We start from the raw sequence: 17,464 nt of genomic DNA, 5'->3' as shown, positions 1-17,464 counted from the left end.
GTGGGCAGGGCTGTCCCCTCCGCCCTCGGGTGCCAACGCTCGGCCCCGCCGTCCCCACTCCAGGTTTGAGAAGATGATCAGCGGGATGTACCTGGGGGAGATCGTCCGCAACATCCTGATAAACTTCACCAAGCGAGGGCTGCTGTTCCGCGGCCGCATCTCCGAGCGCCTGAAGACCAGGGGAATTTTTGAGACAAAGTTCCTGTCCCAGATAGAAAGGTGAGGATGTGACTGTGGCCGTCCTGCTGTGTTTTGGGGGGGGAGTCCTGGGTGCTCAGAGCCAGGGCATACGGTGTGAGAAATGAAGTGCACTCCACCCTGGGCGTCCCTCCAGTTGGCGTTACCCAACCTACGGCTCCATGGGTGCCATAGGACACACGGATCTGGGGGGAAACCTCCTAACTTCTGTGCCCCCCGCCCCGCAGCGACTGCCTGGCCCTGCTGCAGGTGCGCTCCATCCTCCAGCACCTGGGCTTGGAGAGCACGTGTGATGACAGCATCATCGTCAAGGAGGTGTGCACCGTGGTGGCCCGGCGTGCTGCACAGCTCTGCGGGGCCGGGATGGCCGCCGTGGTGGATAAAATCCGTGAGAACCGCGGGCTGGATTTCCTCAAGGTGACGGTTGGCGTGGATGGGACGCTCTACAAACTGCACCCACAGTGAGTGCCCAGAGGGGAGAGAGGAGCGGGGAGGCGGTCTCCTGGGGTTCTGCCCACCAGGAGGGTCTGTGGTGAAGCTCTGCCCCTTCCAGTGGAGCCCACACAGAGGCCAAGGGTGCAGGGATGAGCAGCAGGGCTCAGGGCTCCACAGCGGGGCATACAGAAGGCTCAGGGCTCTGTGGTGGAGCATACAAAGGGCTCTTGGCTCCATAGTGGACCATGCATCGGGCTCAGAGCTCCATGGTGGGGCTGCACACAGCCCCTTGGCACTCAGGTTGGGTGCCGGCCACGAATCAGGGCTGGAAGGCAGAACGTGGGCTGTCTGTGCCCGGTTCCCAGCACTCCCACATTGCGTTGGCTGTTGGCGTGGGATGGCATTGGCCGCATCACAGGACGGCTCTGATGGGTTCCTCCTCCTCCTCCTCCTTCCGCAGCTTCTCGGCCATCATGCAGGACACGGTGAGGCAGCTGTCCCCGTGCTGCGAGGTGACCTTCCTGCAGTCAGAGGACGGCAGTGGTAAAGGAGCGGCGCTGATCACGGCCGTGGCGTGCCGGATTCGTGAGGCCGGGCAGCGGTAGGGGCAGCTCGGAGCTCAGAGCTCTGCGCCCGAAGGACGATTCCTTCCCCGCTCCCTCCCTCCGTACACACACACACACACGGGGCCCTCCCCCCTTCGCTTTCCTCGTGGGACACGAAGGCTGTGTCCCCCTCAACCCCAAACCACTCACATGCCCCCCGACGGCAGAAAGGATCCGCGTGGAGCAGAGCCTTCGATGCCACATCCCGCCCCGTAGGGCCGTCCTTTCCCTGGACACCTCCAGTTCTGTTTTCCCCCCCCATCACCTGCACAGGTGGGGAAGCACTGGGGATGGGGGTCCCATTGCATCACCCGGCGTTGCGGTCCCACGTCACTTCGCCACGTCCTTTAGCGGTGGCACCAAATCTTCCTTTCTCTTCGTTGTTTTTTTCCTTAATTTAACGTTTCCTTGGGGTCAGACTGGAGAACCCGACATTGCGGGGCGGGGTGGGGGCACTTTGCTTGTCCCCAAAGGGATACATGGGGGGAAGGGACGCGCCGCAGCCCCCGAGCACGGTGTGGGGCAGAGCTGCGCTCACGGAGGACGGAGCTCTCAGGGGACTCCTTTGCGTCGGTACTGCGCTCTCGGGGTTGAAATGAAGAAGGGAAGCTGAAATCGCAGCTGTCAATATGAAGGGAAGGACGGACGGAGCTGGGGGGGCACTCAGAGCTCAGCCCGGCCCCCCCGGCACGATTCGGATCCAAGCCAAAGACGGTGGGGCTGCGAGCAGCGGAGCTGCGCCTGCTGTTCTCCTCTCGTGTTTACACTATTTATTTTTAGTCGTGATAGATAGAGAGATAGAGAGGCTTCCTTATTTTTGTACTTTTCGTACCGGTTTCCCTGGCAGTGTGGTGGTGTTGTACTCCTCGGCTCCCCCCAATAAAAATGTGGAACCGACTGAGCTCCGTTTGCTGGGTTGTGCTGAGCCATGGAACCCACGGCACAATGGGGAGGGGGGTGATGGACAGCATTCCTCGTGACCCCATTTCTGGTCTGCCTCACCCCATGCTCCTATCCTCATTACCAGGTCCAAGCAGGGTGTTTGGGTTTTTTTTCCTTTTTTTTTTTTTTTTTTTTTTAAAGCTTTTTTGACAATCTTAAAAAAAGACACTTTGAGAGGGCAACGTTCCCTCTCGGAATGCAAAAATTTGGGCTGTAAATTCCCAACAACAACAACAACAGTCCAACATAAAAAAAAAAAACAAAACAAAAACCAGCACAAAGGAACGAAGGCGCTGAGCCCTCACCACCCCAACGGGACGGCCCAAAGGCACTCCATGGTCACAGTGTTCCTGAGCGAAAGCAGGGTGGGTTCCCCCCCCATGGTGGACGTGTGAGCTGCTCCCAGCACAGCTGTTGGGCTGCTGGGGGGGCGGTGGGGGTGGCTCCGAGCACCTGCAGTGGTGGAGCAATGCAGGATGGGCTCCGGCTTGCAGCAATGCACTCAGTGCTGATCTGCGCCCTCCGATGCCGCTGTGCCACCCGTCCTCTTCTCCAGCGACGTGTAGAGGAAATTGCAGCAGATGTAGAGGGGGAAGACAAGCAGGCGGCTGTCCAGGTTCATCACCACCTGCTCCTGGGTGGCACACGGAGCTGTGAGCAGCGCCACACACCCAGCACTGTGCTCCCTTTGCCCCCAGAGCTGCTCGCCTCCCTTTTGTGGCACCCATAAAGTGTTCTGGGGGTGTTACAGCGCTCTGTGCCACTGTTTGGCATCGCACATCCCCAGCTGCGAGACGTGGCCGCCCTCGAGCAGACATTCCCTTAACACCATTAGGTTTACAACAGCAGAGAGTCCTTATGGAAACGTCTCTGCCCCCAAGCACAGGGGAACCCCACTGGTGCAAGGGGATGGAGTGGCATCGCAGGTCTGACCTCGTTAAGCCACGTTAATGAGACCCCCAGCACCCCACCCCAGCTTTCCCCCTGCATGATGCTCTGAGCACAGCACCCCAGCATACCTGGTCCTTCTCCAGGCTCAGGATCTGATACCCCGTGGTTCTGCTGCAGATTATTTTCCCGCTGCTGTCAAAGGAGGCGAGGCGTAACCTACGGATGCAACACATGGAAGGGGCTCAGCGCCCTCCTTCTGTTCTGCCACCTCAAAGGGCTTCTTCCAGCACAGAAGGGAAGGCCTAATTAGCCAAGTAACGACGTGTCTCATGCTCAGGGAGGTACCTGAAGGCGATGCTGCGCCGGGGCTGCAGGCTGACAGAGCCGCTGCAGGGCTGGTTGAGCGTGTTCCGCTTGAAGATGATGTAACGATTGGTGTAAGTGATGAGGAGGTCGAAGCCGAAGTTGAATCCGGTCCAACGCCAGCAGTACTGCAGGGAACAACCGTGGAGCACCCAGAGTCACGGTGCACACCCAGCCGTGGGGCTCAGCCCCATCCCTCGCAGCTCTCCCACCTCTGCCCCCCGTGTTTGGAGCACACTTACATCGCCGTCCTGCGCGAGCTTCCGCCCGCACCTCATGCTGCTTCCCTCCAGCTCCTCCTTGTTGATTTCTTGGGGCCTGCCAGCAAACAGAACAGCAGCACAGTGCACCAGCGTGGCTTGGGATGCGTAGGAGCTCCGAGCGTTGTTCTGTGTGGGTTGCAGCTTACTGCCAGCCCCCAGCCCCCAGCCCCCCTCTCTAAGGACGCCTCCAGAACCTCTACAGATGAGGGCAATTTGGGGTCCAGCTGTTGCAACGAACCACGTGGCGAAGGGGCTGAGCCAACAGGCCCAGCCTGCCCAGCAAACCGCCCAGCTGGCTGCCACTGGGTGATAGCAGGCACCGAGCAGCGCCTGTGTGACGGAGCTCGGCTCCGAGCGCTGCCCCACTTCTCCTCCACCCAAGCGGCTGCGCTGGATCCCAGGTGGGCATGAGGTGCATCCATTCGGGACCACTGCCCCGCTCCCACCCCCCAGAAACACGCTGTGTGGTCTTTATCAGTGAGATTTCCACTGCGAGAAATAAGCAGAGGAAATCCTGCCGTGTACCCACCCGGTGTCGTTGTCCTGTTCCACTCGGAGCATGGCAAACCACTGCTGTTTGTACACGGAGGACAGCCATTCTGCAAAGAAAGAACAACAGCTGGCAATGAGGGTGTACTGAGCACAGCCCCAGGGCAGCAACGAGGTTGTGCTGGCCCTAAGAGGTTCATAAGAGATAAAGCACGGGGTGTGGGAGCTCCCCTTGGCCGATAGCAGCAAGGCCGCGTCCTGGAGCACGCTGTGCTCAGGGAGGGTGGATGGGGGAACGCCAGAAGCACTCCTCCAGGCAGCAGGGATGAATGCATACAAGGAAAGCAAATCAGGGTTCATTTACACCTCTTTTTGGATGGAATTTCCTAATCTTAACGCCTCCCCCGGCTGCAAACAGATAAGGGCAGACAGCAAGGCCCCGTGCGGATCCTGCCGTGCAGGGCTGCCCCTCCTTCCCCCGCTCCCTGCAGCTCAGCATTTGGGTTTTGCAATTCACAACCAGCGCTGCAGGAAGCAGCAGATCCCTCCTGCATGACCGCACGCCCCGCACCCCCCGCTGCCTCTCCCACTGCGGACTACAAAGCGGGCGAGCGCAGCAGAGGGGCTGTTCAGCTGTGAGAAAGCAAACACAGCTCTGCCGTGCCGGGAGCTGTGCCAGAACCGTGGGCTCCTTTTCACCAAGCACGAGGAAATGGGCTTCAAAGTCACAATCAGAACGGGAGCGACCCCAGAACTGCTCGCCCCGTGCTGCACAAGGTGAGCTGCCCGCAGGCTCTGTGCTGCAGGGACAAAACGTTCCACCCCAGCGCTGCCCCACGTCTGTTTTGCAACGGCTCCGATGCACACGGAAGGAGCCCCAGCTTCACGTGGCACCGTGGGTGAGGGTTTACTGAGGGAAGGAGTGCAGCCCGTGCCAGGAGCTGCCCCAAGCACCGCGCAGGACGGGAGGCGTCAGCTGTGACTCAGGGATGTGGGTCAGCTGTCAGAGCAGAGCTGTGTGCGCTGCTTGCTGCCTCGCTCACAGTGCTCTGCCTCCACCTGCTGCTCCCACTCTGCTCAGCACACACACGGAGCGCCGTAACTGAGCTGCTCCCGGGTCAGCAATGGGGCAGGAGACATCTGTGAGTATGGATGGTGTGAGCCCACAGCAATCCCAGGGTACAAGCGTGGATACAAGAGCAGCCCTGGGGTACCAACTCCTAGGGCACTAAGCTGGACACAAAGAGCACCGGTATCAAGGAGCTACAGATAGTGAAAATGATCAATCTCAGTGAAATTCAGTCTTTCTGTGATGCCTAGCCACTGCACCACCCCTAAACGGGTACCACTGAGATGCAGGCATGTGTGGACACAAAGACGACCTGTCCGAGAGCTGAGATGCCAAACTCAAGGTGAGAGACCAGCCTGGGTGAGGGAATACTGGTGTGAGGAGCACAGGGAGGGATGATGGAGGACAGGAGTGAGGGGAGATGTTTTGTGCCATCAGAGGTACGAATGGCAGCAGTGATAATGGAGGAATGTTTTCAGCTGAGATCTCCACTTGATAAATTGCTTCCAGGCTTGCAGCTTCCAAGCAAAGGAGGAAGCTGCGGGTGAGCCCAGCCCTCAGCAGCCAGGTGTGAACAGAATGGGTGTTTTTATCACATTTTATCATTTTTTTATCATTTTATGATAACATAACGGCGCTAAGCGATAACAACACAGAATGGAGTTCCACCCTGTGGGCGGCAGGCCCAGAGCAGCACATCACGTAAGGAAGGCAAAGTGCAAACAGAAGCAGCTGAGCACCCAACCTCCCCCCGGGCACCAAACACTCACCTGGGGGGATGAGAGCATCCCTCTCCACAATCCGTGCGGATGCCAGGTCGCTGATGATGTACTGCAGGCGCAGGTGTGCGAACACGGGCCGGAAGGCAGCGCCCTGCTCCAGGTCCAGGAAAGCAGCGTCACCCTCCAGCTCTGTGGGACAGCACAGCTCACGTCACCGTTCTGCTTCCTAAGGGTTCTGCAGACCCTGTTTGTACGTGAGGTGGAGCTTTTTGTTCACCACTCTGGGGGGTTCCGTGTCAAAGATGACATGGACTTCCAAATCCTTTCAGCAGAAGCTCCTTCCAACCCAACATCCCCTGGCTGCAATATCTCTGAGCTCCTTTCCAACCCAACCATCCTGCAGTTTTACGATCCCTTCCAACCCAACCATCCCATGACTCTACGACCTCTGAGCTCCATTCCAACCCAACCATCCCATGACTCTACGACCTCTGAGCTCCATTCCAACCCAACCATTCCCAGAAAACATGAGAAAGCCTGGAGATGAAGACTGCCACATCCCACCTGGAGCCCGAGGCCACCTCCTTGGTCCCTACCTCTCCTTCGCTCAGCAAACCAGGCATCAGCCTGTGCTAAGAGCTGTTTCAGAGGCCCGTTCCAGGAAGGCACCAGTTGCAGGAACATCCACTAGGTAAAACAAACGGACCCCAGTCAGCCTGGCAGATTATTTCTCCAACGAGTCACGCATTATCAAAGCCACGTCTCCATCACGCCATCGCTCCCAGAGTTTCCCATCCTCCACCAAGTGCTTACAGCCCGTTTCACAGGGCTCAGACTTGCTGCTTTACACAGCAACCTCAGGAGCACCAGGTCAGTGCCCTGGCCAGGCCCTGTGCCAAGTACCTTCTTGAGGGCAGTGTACAGATCCATCTCCACTTGCATCACAAAGAGGTTAGAAGAGCTGACCAGCTGCTTCATGAGATTTATGCTGAAAAAAAGAGTAAAGTAATCATCACAGGCGTTCAGGGAGAGAAGGAAAAGTCAGAAATCTGCACAATCAATCAACAGCCAGCACCAGAAAGGCACCAAACGCGGCTGAAAATTAACTGAAGGACAAATACCCGAGTTCTTTGAAGAGCTCAACGCTCTGGTGAGTCATCAGGTTGTTCAGCAGCCACTCGAGGCACCTAGGTTAAAAGCAAGGAGTCACTGCCTTCCTTTTTCCCTGTGGATGTCAGCAGTCAGGGAGCACAGAGCTCCAGGCAGACAGCTTTAAGTGATCAGGAACAAGCCCGAGGCACTGCTGCTAATTAGGATCGTGCAGTGCTGTGCAGGGAGCATCCTGCAGGACGCTGGCTCACCTTTTCTTCACCGAGTCCAACCCGTACGTCCCCGCCGAGTTGTAATAACTGCACACAGTTTTGGCATTGATGGTTTCCTTCATCGTTTCCCCGCACTGCAGGATTAGGCCATCCTGCAGAAAGGGAAGGGGGGAAAAAAAAAACAAGCAGAAACACTCAGTTTCACATTCCAAGCAGGAAGGGGGAGATACAGCACAGCTCGCTGTCACACCCGAGCCGTTCCTGGTGCCACAGCGACCTGCGCAATGCCGGCAGCACACAGCTCTTGAGCTCCACCACCAAAAACCACGAGCAGCGTCAGGGCAGACACTGAGCTGCTCCAGCACCGCTTCCAAACACAACTGACAACTTCCACATCACAGCCACAGCTCAGCCGCAGCGTTTTCCAACACAGCCACAGCGCCGCGTTCCGCCGTTTCGCTTTCCTCATTGCGGGAAGGTGCCGCCGTGCACGGCACGAAAGGCCCCAGCGCTCACTCACCAGCTGCAGCATGCAGGCGGCCGCCAGGAGGGCAACAACTCGGCCGGGTTTTATCAGCACATCATCTCGGTACAGCGAGCCGAATGCCACCTGCAGGGCTGCGAGGGAAACAGCAGCACAGCGCTCAGAGCGGAGCTGACAGGAGCTGCCAGGAGTCCGCGGGAGCTCCGCTCACCCTCTATGTCAATGTTCTGGTCGGGGATCTCCAGCTCGATGGTGTCCATGCAGGATTCCTTCCAGGAACCGCTGAACATGCTGGAGAAGTATCCTGACTGCAGGAGGGCAGAGGAGAGAGAAGGAGGTCGGCACTCAAACGAAAAGCACGGGCAGCTGCACGTGGAGCTGAAGGCTGTTAACGTTTCCCTTCACACAGAGGAAAGGCAGCGTGCAAACCAAGGCAGCCTGGTGTACTGAGCAAGGCCTACGTGTCTCAGTTTGTGTCTGAAAATGCACCCAGAGAATCTGAACTGCGTGTCTGCAATCAAAGACAAGAGCCCAGGAGGGCCAGAAGAGCCGTGTCAGCTGTTTTCCTCCCAACCACACCAGCGTTGGGGTGTAATTAGTCCAGGAGCTGCATCCTTAACGATACCAGTGGGCAACAAATCCTGTGGGCATCGGGGAACGCCACTTTGGGTATTAGAGGGGAAAAAACCAGCATGCAAGACATAGAAATTAATGTACAAGGCCGCAGCCTCGTACCAAGGACACATACACAGACACCACCGATGGAAATATACCTTTAGGATTAAGGTATTTAAAACTAGAGGGTGAAAGGTTTCCGTCCAAGCGGAGTGAAATGCGCTGCTCTGCTAGGAGCCACGACTTTCCTCCCCAGCAGTGGATGTGCACACAGGGAGATGCATCACCCACTGACGTCTACCTGAGAGATCAGAAAAATAAAGGGTTTGTGTGGCACTGCAGCCCTGAGCTCTGCGTTGGTTCTGCTCTGGCACCCATCAGTGGGAAACAGGAGGCGAAAGGAGAAGATTTCAGGCCCTGCACAGGGGGAGGTGTTGTGATGGGCAGTGCAGCTCCTGCTGGCACCACGCAGCACCCACCTGTCGCAGGTACACTTTGTGTAAGTTCCACTCCTCTCCCAGTGCACAGATTTTGATGTCGCTGTTTTCTCCGTTCAGAAACAGAGTCTGGTAAATATACATGGAGGTGCTTTTCAGCTTTTTCCTACGTGAGAAGGTGACAGAGATGCTGCTTTCAAATGTCACGTTACACAAAAGACCCTTGGCAAAAAGCAGCTGACAGCTGCAGGGTCCCCACAGCAGTCGGATCCCCTCTTCCCCACCCTCACCCCCAGGTGCTCCCAGATGAGTTCCCACATTACCAGCAGTCCCAGAGCCCCCCAACACGCCCCAGACCCCACACAACGTCCCAAACTCCCTCCAATGAGCCCCAACCTCCCTGAAACAGCCCCAGTGTCCTCCAGCGGGCCTCAAACACACCCCACTCCCACCAAACAGACCTCCCCAAACAGGCCCAGACCCCCTCAAACAGATCCAGGTCCCCCAGCACATCCCAGACCCCCTCAAACTGGCCTGAGATCCTTTCAAACAGGCCCCAGACCCCCATACATAGGCCTCAATCAGACCCCAATCCCTGCCCCCAGCACATCCCAGATTCCTACAAACAGGCCCCAAGGCTCCACAACATGCCACAGACCCTTTCCCAAACAGACCCAGACCCCCTCAAACAGCTCCAGATCCCCTCAAACAGACCAAGACCCCTCCAGCACACCCCGAACTCCCATAAAAGAGGCCTCAAACAGACCCAGCCCCCCTCTAACAGGCTCCAGTCCCACCCGAACATCTCAGATCCCCCAAACAGGCACAGAACCCCCCCAGTACAACCCAGATTCCCTCTAACAGGCTCCAAGCACCCCAGCACATCCCAGATCTCCTCAAACAGCCCCAAATCCCCATAAAAAGGCCTCAAATAGTCTCCAAGCACCCCCAGCATCTCCAAACCTCCCCAGATAGACCCAGCCCCCCCTCTAACAGGCTCCAAGCCCACCCAGCACATTCCAGATCTCCTCATACAGGCCCCAGACCTTCCCAACACCCCCCCCAGCACATCCCAGATCCCCCCAAACAAGCCCAGATCCCCCTAACAGGCCACAGCCCCTCCCCCAAGTACATCCCAGATTCCCTCTAACAGGCACTGGGCACCCCAGCATCTCCAAACCTCCCCAAACAGACCCACCTCCTCCCCTCTAACAGGCTCCAAGCCCACCCAGCACATTCCAGATCTCCTACACAGGCCTCAGACCCTCCTAAATAGGCCTCAATCAGACCCCAGACCCCCCCAGTACATCCCAGATCCCCCCAAAGAGGCCACAGATTCCCAAAAAAGGCCTCAAGCTGGCCCCAAGCCCCCTCAACATGTCCCTGACCTCCCCAAACAGACCCACGCCCTCTCTAACAAGCTCCAGTCCCACCCAGAACATCCCAGATCCCCTCCAAACAGGCTCAGACCCCCCTAAATAGGCCACAATCAGACCTCAGACCCCTCCAGCACATCCCAGACCCCCCCCCCAAACAGGCCCAGACCCACCCAATGGGCCACAGGCTCCCCCAGTACATCCCAGACCCCCTCAAACAGGCCTCAGATCCCCATAAAAGGTCTCAAACAGTTCCTAAGCCCCCCCAACATGTCCCAGACCTCCCCAAACAGACCCAGCCCCCCTAACAGGCTCCAGTCCCACCCAGAACATCCCAGATCCCCCCTAACAAACACAGACCTCCCCCCAATACATCTCAGATCTCCTCTAATAGGCTCCAGGCCCCCCAGCACATCCCAGATCCCCTCATAGAGATCCCAGACAATGCCAACACGCCCCAGACCCCCCTAAATAGGCCTCAATCAGATCCCAGACCCCCCTAGCACGTCCCAGATCCCCCCAAACAGGCCCAGAGCTCCCCCAACAGGCCACGGGCTCCCCCAGTACATCCTAGACCCCCTCAAAAAGATCCACATAAAAGGCCTCAAACAGGCCCCAAGCCCCCTCAACATGTCCCAAACCTTCCCAAACAGACCCAGCCCCCTCTAACAGGCTCCAGTCCCACCCAGAACATCCCAGATCCCCTCCAAACAGGCTCAGACCTCCCTAAATAGGCCTCAGTCAGACCCCAAACCCCAACTAGCACATCCCAGCCCCCACGAACAGGCCTAGACTCCCCCAGCAGGCCGCAGGCTCCCCCAGTACACCCCAGATCCCCTCAAACAGGCCCCAGACCCCCCAGAAATGGCCTCAAACAGGCCCCAAGCCTCCTAGTACATCCCAGATCCCCCCAAAAAGGCCCAAACCCCCCTATAAGGCCACAGTTCCTCTCCAGTTTTCCCTCTAACAGGCTCCAGGCCCCCCAGCATGTCCCAGATCCCCTCAAACAGGCCCCAAACCTTCCCAACACGCCCCAGCCCCCCCTAAATAGGCCTCAATCAGAACCCAGACCCCCCCCCCAGCGCATCCCAGATCCCCCTAAACAGGCCCAAATCCCCCTAACAAGCTCCCAGCCCCCCATCACACCACAGCCCCCCCTTACAGGCCTCATTTAGGCCCCAGAGCCCCCCAGCACGCCCACGACCGCTCCCCCTTCACCCTCAGACCTGCGGGGGGCGCTGTGGAGCCGCTCGTCCCGCTCGCTGTCGCTCTCGCTCTCGCTGTCACCGGGCCCTTCGCCCCCTCCCCGCTTTCTCTTTCCTCCCCGATGCCCCCCGCCGCCTCGGCCTCCCTCCCCCGCCGCCCCGTCTGCGAGCGAGAGGCCGCCCCGCCGCCTCAGCAGCCGGCTGCTCAGAGAGCCCATCGCCGCCCTCCATGTGGGGAGGAAGAAGTGACGGAGACGCCTCAGCAACGGCCGGCGGCGGCCATGATGCTCGGGGGTGGTGGCGAGAGGGAGTGCGCATGTGCAAAGTGCGAGGTGCGGATCTGCGCACGCGCAGGTGACGAGACGGGGAGATACGCATGCGCGCATTGCTCCCCGCGCATGCGCACTCGACACCCCGCGCATGCGCAGTGCTGCAGCAAGGACTCCGTGGCGGAACCTGGTCGCCATGGTAACGGCCGTCCGCCATGCAGGGCCGGGCTTCCTCCTGCTCCTCCTCCCTCACCGCCATCCCCGGTGCCGCCTCGCCCGCCCCGTTTTGGGGGAGATACGGCCCCAGGCGCCGAGCTGGCGGAGGGCCGAAGCGCTGTGGGATGCCCACATCATGGCTGGGTGCTTTATTTAGGGGAAAAAAAAAAACAAAAACAAACAGCAAATTTCAGCCCCCATCCGTCAGGGTCGCATCCATCCCATAATGTCCACCTTGTGCTGGGTCACCTCTGGGGCAGAGACCCATTTCTGGGGAGATCTGCCCCAAAATGAACCACCGGGGGGGGTCTGGTGTGGAAGCTGGCCATGTCATCCTTATTCGTAAGGGTTTCTCCTCATTATTAGGGTTTTTCTCCTCATTCTTAAGGGTTTCTCCTCATCTTCAACGTCTCGCAGGCTGTGTCCCACCACAGCCATCCTGGGATCCCTGTGCTCTAAATGGTGTTCTCAAAGATCTGCATGGAGCTCATGATGTCCGCATCCTGCCGGGGGACACGGACACATAACAGGTGCCTACAGGGGGAGGGGGCACCCATGGAGGGGTCCCTGAACCCACACTGACATCCCTTTGGGTACAAGGATGGGAGGGGGAGGAGGGGAGTGAGCCCAAAGTCAGTGCTGGCGGTGTCACCTGCTGGCACGTCTCCAGGAACTCCTCGTAGGTCACCACGCCGTCCCCATTCCTGTCCATCTTCTGCAGGGGCAGAGCTCAGCAGGGATTTCCCCATCCCTGTTCCCATCCCCATCCCCATCCCTCCCCGTCCCCATTCCTGTTCCCCTCCCCGTCCCCATTCCTGTTCCCATCCCCATCCCCATCTCCCTCCCCATCCCCATCCCCTTCCCCCCTCTCCAACCCCTTCCCCTCCCCACTTCCCTCCCCATCCCCATCCCTGTTCCCATCCCCATCCCCACCTCCCTCTCCATCCCCATTCCTGCCCCCATCTCCATCCCCATCCCCGTCCCCGTCCCCACCTCCGTCTCCCTCCCCATCCCCGTCCCCATCTCCCTTCTCATCCCCATCCCCTTCCCCCCTCTCCGACCCCTTCCCCCTCCCCACCTCCCTCCCCATCCCCATTCCTGTTCCCATCCCCACCTCCCTCTCCCTCCCCATCCCTGCCCCCATCTCCATCCCCATCCCCCTCTCCATCCCCTTCCCCATCTCTCTCTCCCTCTCCCTCCCCATCCCCATCCCCCTCTCCATCCCCTCCCCATCCCCGTCCCCATCCCCACCCCCATCCCCATGCAGTGCTGGAGTCTCACCTGGAAGAACTGCTCCACGTGCTCTGCAGGCGCGCTGTCCCGCGGGGCAGGCAGGGTGCAGCGGCCCATCATATCATAAATGGATTTCATGATCTCCAGCATCTCCTGGGAGCAGACAGAGCTGGGCTGACCAGGAGAACCCCCTCCCCAAAACCCCCTCCTGACCCAAGGGTGCCCCATCCCCCCTCCAGACGTCCCCCAGGGCACCTCCTTGGTGATGCAGCCGTCCTTATTGATGTCGTAGAGGTTGAAAGCCCAGTTCAGCTTCTCCTGCGCGGTGCCCCGCAGCAGGACAGACAGCCCGATGACAAAGTCCTGCCGGGGGGGGTGGTGGTGGTCAGGACAGTGACGGTGAGCAGCCCCCGTTTTACATGGAGCTGCCATGACCCCGCTCTGGACCCCACAGAGCACTGCAGCGTGGCTATTGACCACGGGCACTTCTCCTATCGATCCCGTTCTATTCTGGCTCCCATCTATTTTTAATGGCTGGGGACGCACAGCCCGGCCGTGCCGCAGCATCCCGCAGCCCTGGGCCTGCAGCAGCACTTGGGGTGCATTCAGACCAACGGGGTTCGGGTTGGTTTTTTGGGGTGCTGCTCCAAAATCCACGCACAACCCCTTCCTGAGCATCTCCCCCTCATGCCAGCAGTGCTATCTGATGACTCACGCTGCTGGCATAGGGCCGAGCACCCCCACCCCCCCCGTGCCACCCCCCAGCAGTGCTCACCTCGAAGCACAGTGCCCCACTGCCATCCGCATCGAAGGCGTTGAACAAGAAGTGAGCGTAGGCACTGGAATCTGGGGAGGGGGCAGTTAGGGAGTATCCCATGGGGCTGGTGTATTTCTGGGGGGTGTTTTTGGGGTGGGTGATGCTTTTTAGGGGGGTGATGTACCCCCAACTCACCTCCCTGTGGGAAGAACTGCGCGTAGATGAGCGTGAAGGTCTCCTCGTCCACGTGGCCGCTGGGACAGTCCTGGGGGAGGACAGAGCGATGGCCACAGGGAGCCCCGCAATGGGGGTGTCCCCAAAAGCAAGGGGAGGCCCCAAACCCACTGTGCTCACGTTCTTGAAGCCACGGTAGAGGGACTGCAGCTCCTTCTTGGTGAACTTGGTGTGTGCCTGCAGCTCCTCCAGCCCCTCGGGTTGGTGCCGAGCGGCCGAGAGCTCCACGTCGCCTTCACAGGTGTCTGCGGGGGGTGACGGCGTGTCACCTTTTTTTGGGGGGGGGGCAGAGGGACACCGGGACCTCCGGGGTGAGGCTGTCCCTCCAGGAGCCTCATCCAGGACCTGGCAGTGCTCGGAAACACAACGGGAATCCCCCGAACCCGGCGGCTTTCCCTGTCGCGATGGGGAGCTCCCCCGGTGGTTGCAGCCGCTGCAACTCTGGGTTTCATGACCCGAGTGAGGGAGGAAACGGCTCCGTCTGCACTTGGGGGGTTCCTGGGAGCTGCTGGACTGTGCCTGCTCCAGCAGTACAATCCTGGAGCATCCCAAAGCACATCCCCGAGCATCCCCAGGTACCCTGAAACATTCTGGAGCTTCCCTGAGCATCCCACAGCATCCTGGAGCATCCCTGAGCATCTTAGAGAATCCCCAAGCATCCTGCAGCATCCTGAACCATCCTCAAACATGTCAGAGCATCCCTGAGCATCCCCAGACACCCCGAAACATTCCGGAGCTTCCCTTGGCATCCCAAGGCATCCTCGAACATCCTGCAGCATTCTGGAGCACCTCGGAGCATCCCAAAGCGTCCCTGAGCATCTTAGAGCATCTCCAACCATTACTGCAGCATCCTGGAGCGCCCTGGAACATCCCAAAGCACCGTGCAGCATCCTGGAGCATCCCAAAGCATCCCTGAGAATCCTGGAGCATCCCTGAGCATCCTGGAGCATCTTAGAGCATTCCCGAGCATTCTGCACCATCCTGGAGCATCCCAGAGCATCCCTGACCATTCCAAAGCATCCCAGAGCATCCCCAACCGTACTGCAGCATCCTGGAGCATCCCAAAACATCGTGCAGCATCTCTGAGCATCCCAAAGCATCCCTGAGCATCCTGGAGCATCTCCAAGTATCCTGGAGCATCCTGGAGCATCCCTGAGCATCCCCATGCTTCCCTACGTAACCCTGAGCATCCTGGAGCATCTTAGAGCATCCCCGAGTGTCCTGCAGCATCCCGGAGCATCTTGGAGCATCTCAGATTGACCCCAAGCGTCCTGCAGCTTCCCAGAGCATCCCCAAGAGCATCTCGGAGCATCCTGGCGAATCCCGGATCATCGTGTAGGATCCTGGAGAATCTCAGAGCATCCCAGAGCGTCCCCAAGGATCTCCAGTCATCCCCGAGCATCCCAGCACATCCCAAAGCATTCTGGAACGTTGTAGAGCATCTCCAGCAGCCCCTGCCCAGGTCCCCACCCGCATCGCATCCTCCGGCCGCCCCCGCCCCGGCCATCCGTGCTGCCGGAAGGTAATTAATAAATGATGGCCCATTAATGTTTGCAGCCTCGTGAAGCCCCTGCGGAGCAGCTCAGCGTTGAGCAGGGAAGAGCAGGAACTCCAGGACGAGGAAGATGGGATGGAAACGGGGAGGGGGGATAAATGCTGTGGACCCCCATGGGCGGCTTTTGGGTATGGAGGTGCCATCACGGGGGTCTCAGGGGTCCCTGTGGGTTCGGGGGTCCACTCCGTGCCATCTCGGGGGCGGAGATGGGCTCAGAGCCCCCCAACAGCCCACGGCGCGGTGGGAGAGCAGGGCCATGACATGGCACAAAGGGACGCCCCAAAACCTCCGCATTCCACCACGGAGATTCCAAAGAACCACCCCAAAAACCCACGCATCCGACGCACAGAGCATCCCCCAAACGTGCGGCGTGGGGTGGGCACCCCAAAAAACCACCTCCGTGCCATCGTGGGGCTGTGGGGAGGGGGGGGGAGAGCCGGGGTTACCTTCCACAGAGATGGGCTCCAGGATGCCAAACTGCTTCAGGACGGCGATGAAGAGGAGGATGACGACGGCCACGGCGCACAGCTCCATGCCCTGCATGCCCGCGGCGGGCGGGGGGCACCGGCGGCAGATTGGGGATGTGGGGCCGCCCCTGCCCCCCCCTGCCCCCCCCTGCCCTCCTCCCTTGGCACGCGCCCACACGGCTGCCTCCATCTTCCCTCTCTTCTTCTCCAACAGTTCCTCTTCTTCTTCTATATTCTCTTCTCTTCCCCAACGTTTCCTCTTCTTCTCCATTATTCCTCCTCCAAAATCTGTCTTCTTCCCCAGTATTTTCTCTTCCTCTCCAATATTTTATCTTTTCCCCAATATTTCCTCTTCTTCTCCAATATTTTATCTTTTCCCCCTATATTCTCTTTTCTTCCCCAATATTTTCTCTTTTTACTCCATATTCTGTTTTCTTCTCCAATATTTTCTCTTCTCCCCCAATATTTTCTCTTCTTCCCAATTTTTTATCTTTTCCCTCTATCTTTATCTTTTCCCTCTATATTGTTTTCTTCTCCAGCATATGCTCTTTTTACTCCATATTCTCTCATCTTCTCCAATAAATTCTCTTCTTCCCCTGTATTTTCTTTTTCCTCTACAATCTTTTTCCCCAATAGTTTCTCTTCTTCCCCAGTATATTCTCTTTTCTTCTCCAATATTTCCTCTTCTTCTCCAATATTTTCCCTTTTTCCTCCATATTCTTTTTTCTTCTCCAATATTTTCTCTTCGTCCCCAACATTTCTTCTTCTTCTCCAGCATTTTCTCCTTCCCCCAACACTTCCTCATTTTTATCCCAGTATTTTCTCATCTCCTCCATATTTTCTCCAGTTCTCCAATATTTCCTCACTTTTCTCGTCTCATTTTTCCCATTTTTTCTTCTTTTCCCCCCATTTTCTCTCCTGTTTCATCTTTTCTCACTTCTTCCATTTGTTCTCCTATTTTCCCTCCTCCCACCCTCTTTCTATTCCTCATTTTCCCTTTTTTCTTCCACCTCTTCACCTTTATTCCACTTTTTCTCCACCTTTTTTCATTTTTCCAATATTTTCTTTTTTTCTCCACTTTTTTCCTCATCTTTTCTCCATTTTTCTCCTTTTCCTTCATTTTTCTTTTTTCCTTCATCTTTTCTTTTTGTCCTCCATGTTCTCTCCTTTTCCTCACTTTTTTCCCTTTCTGCTCCATTTTTCCCCCTTCTCCTCCATTTCCTCCCCTTTTTCCCCATCCTTCTCCTTTAGTTCCCAATCCCTCTCGCACCCTTTCCCCCTTCCCTCCACCCTTTTAATTCCAACCCTTCCCGCCCC

General features: G+C 58.0%; 3 protein-coding genes across 10 annotated transcripts in view; 1 reads left to right on the top strand and 2 right to left on the bottom strand.

The window, feature by feature from the left end:
- Positions 1-2,139, top strand: part of HK2 (hexokinase 2) — a 16,843-nt gene extending 14,704 nt beyond the window's left edge. The window contains exons 16-18 of the mRNA XM_085242952.1: positions 64-219; positions 426-659; positions 1,094-2,139. Of these exons, the coding sequence (XP_085099078.1) occupies positions 64-219; positions 426-659; positions 1,094-1,238 (535 nt within the window). The 3' untranslated portion in view covers positions 1,239-2,139. The remainder of the gene's footprint in view (positions 1-63; positions 220-425; positions 660-1,093) is intronic.
- Positions 1,994-11,883, bottom strand: GMCL1 (germ cell-less 1, spermatogenesis associated). Its single transcript, XM_010723176.3, has 14 exons — positions 11,438-11,883; positions 8,878-9,001; positions 7,995-8,091; positions 7,820-7,917; positions 7,339-7,451; positions 7,099-7,164; positions 6,881-6,965; positions 6,574-6,664; positions 6,026-6,166; positions 4,227-4,296; positions 3,677-3,752; positions 3,417-3,562; positions 3,200-3,287; positions 1,994-2,814 (listed from the first exon to the last, which is right to left on the bottom strand). The coding sequence occupies exons 1-14, from the start codon at positions 11,881-11,883 to the stop codon at positions 2,683-2,685; spliced, it is 1,773 nt and encodes a 590-aa protein (XP_010721478.3). The 3' UTR covers positions 1,994-2,682.
- On the bottom strand, positions 11,872-17,464 carry LOC104914244 (calsenilin-like). 8 transcript variants are annotated; one of them, XM_085242977.1, is made up of 8 exons: positions 16,127-17,464; positions 14,246-14,370; positions 14,087-14,156; positions 13,910-13,980; positions 13,390-13,497; positions 13,183-13,287; positions 12,554-12,616; positions 11,872-12,048 (listed from the first exon to the last, which is right to left on the bottom strand). In XM_085242977.1, exons 1-8 carry the CDS (start codon positions 16,416-16,418, stop codon positions 11,935-11,937), a joined length of 948 nt encoding a protein of 315 aa, XP_085099103.1. In that variant the 5' UTR covers positions 16,419-17,464; the 3' UTR covers positions 11,872-11,934. The 8 variants fall into 8 exon arrangements, with proteins under 8 accessions (XP_085099103.1, XP_085099097.1, XP_085099098.1 ...); XM_085242978.1 differs by lacking the exon at positions 11,872-12,048 and adding an exon at positions 12,055-12,404 and having other exon boundaries at positions 16,127-17,461; XM_085242971.1 differs by having other exon boundaries at positions 14,237-16,269.

Source organism: Meleagris gallopavo, chromosome 24 (genome assembly GCF_905368555.1).
Source record: "Meleagris gallopavo chromosome 24, MGAL_WU_HG_1.1, whole genome shotgun sequence".
Classification (NCBI taxonomy): Eukaryota; Metazoa; Chordata; class Aves; order Galliformes; family Phasianidae; genus Meleagris; species Meleagris gallopavo.
This window is presented reverse-complemented; position numbering and strand designations above follow the sequence as displayed.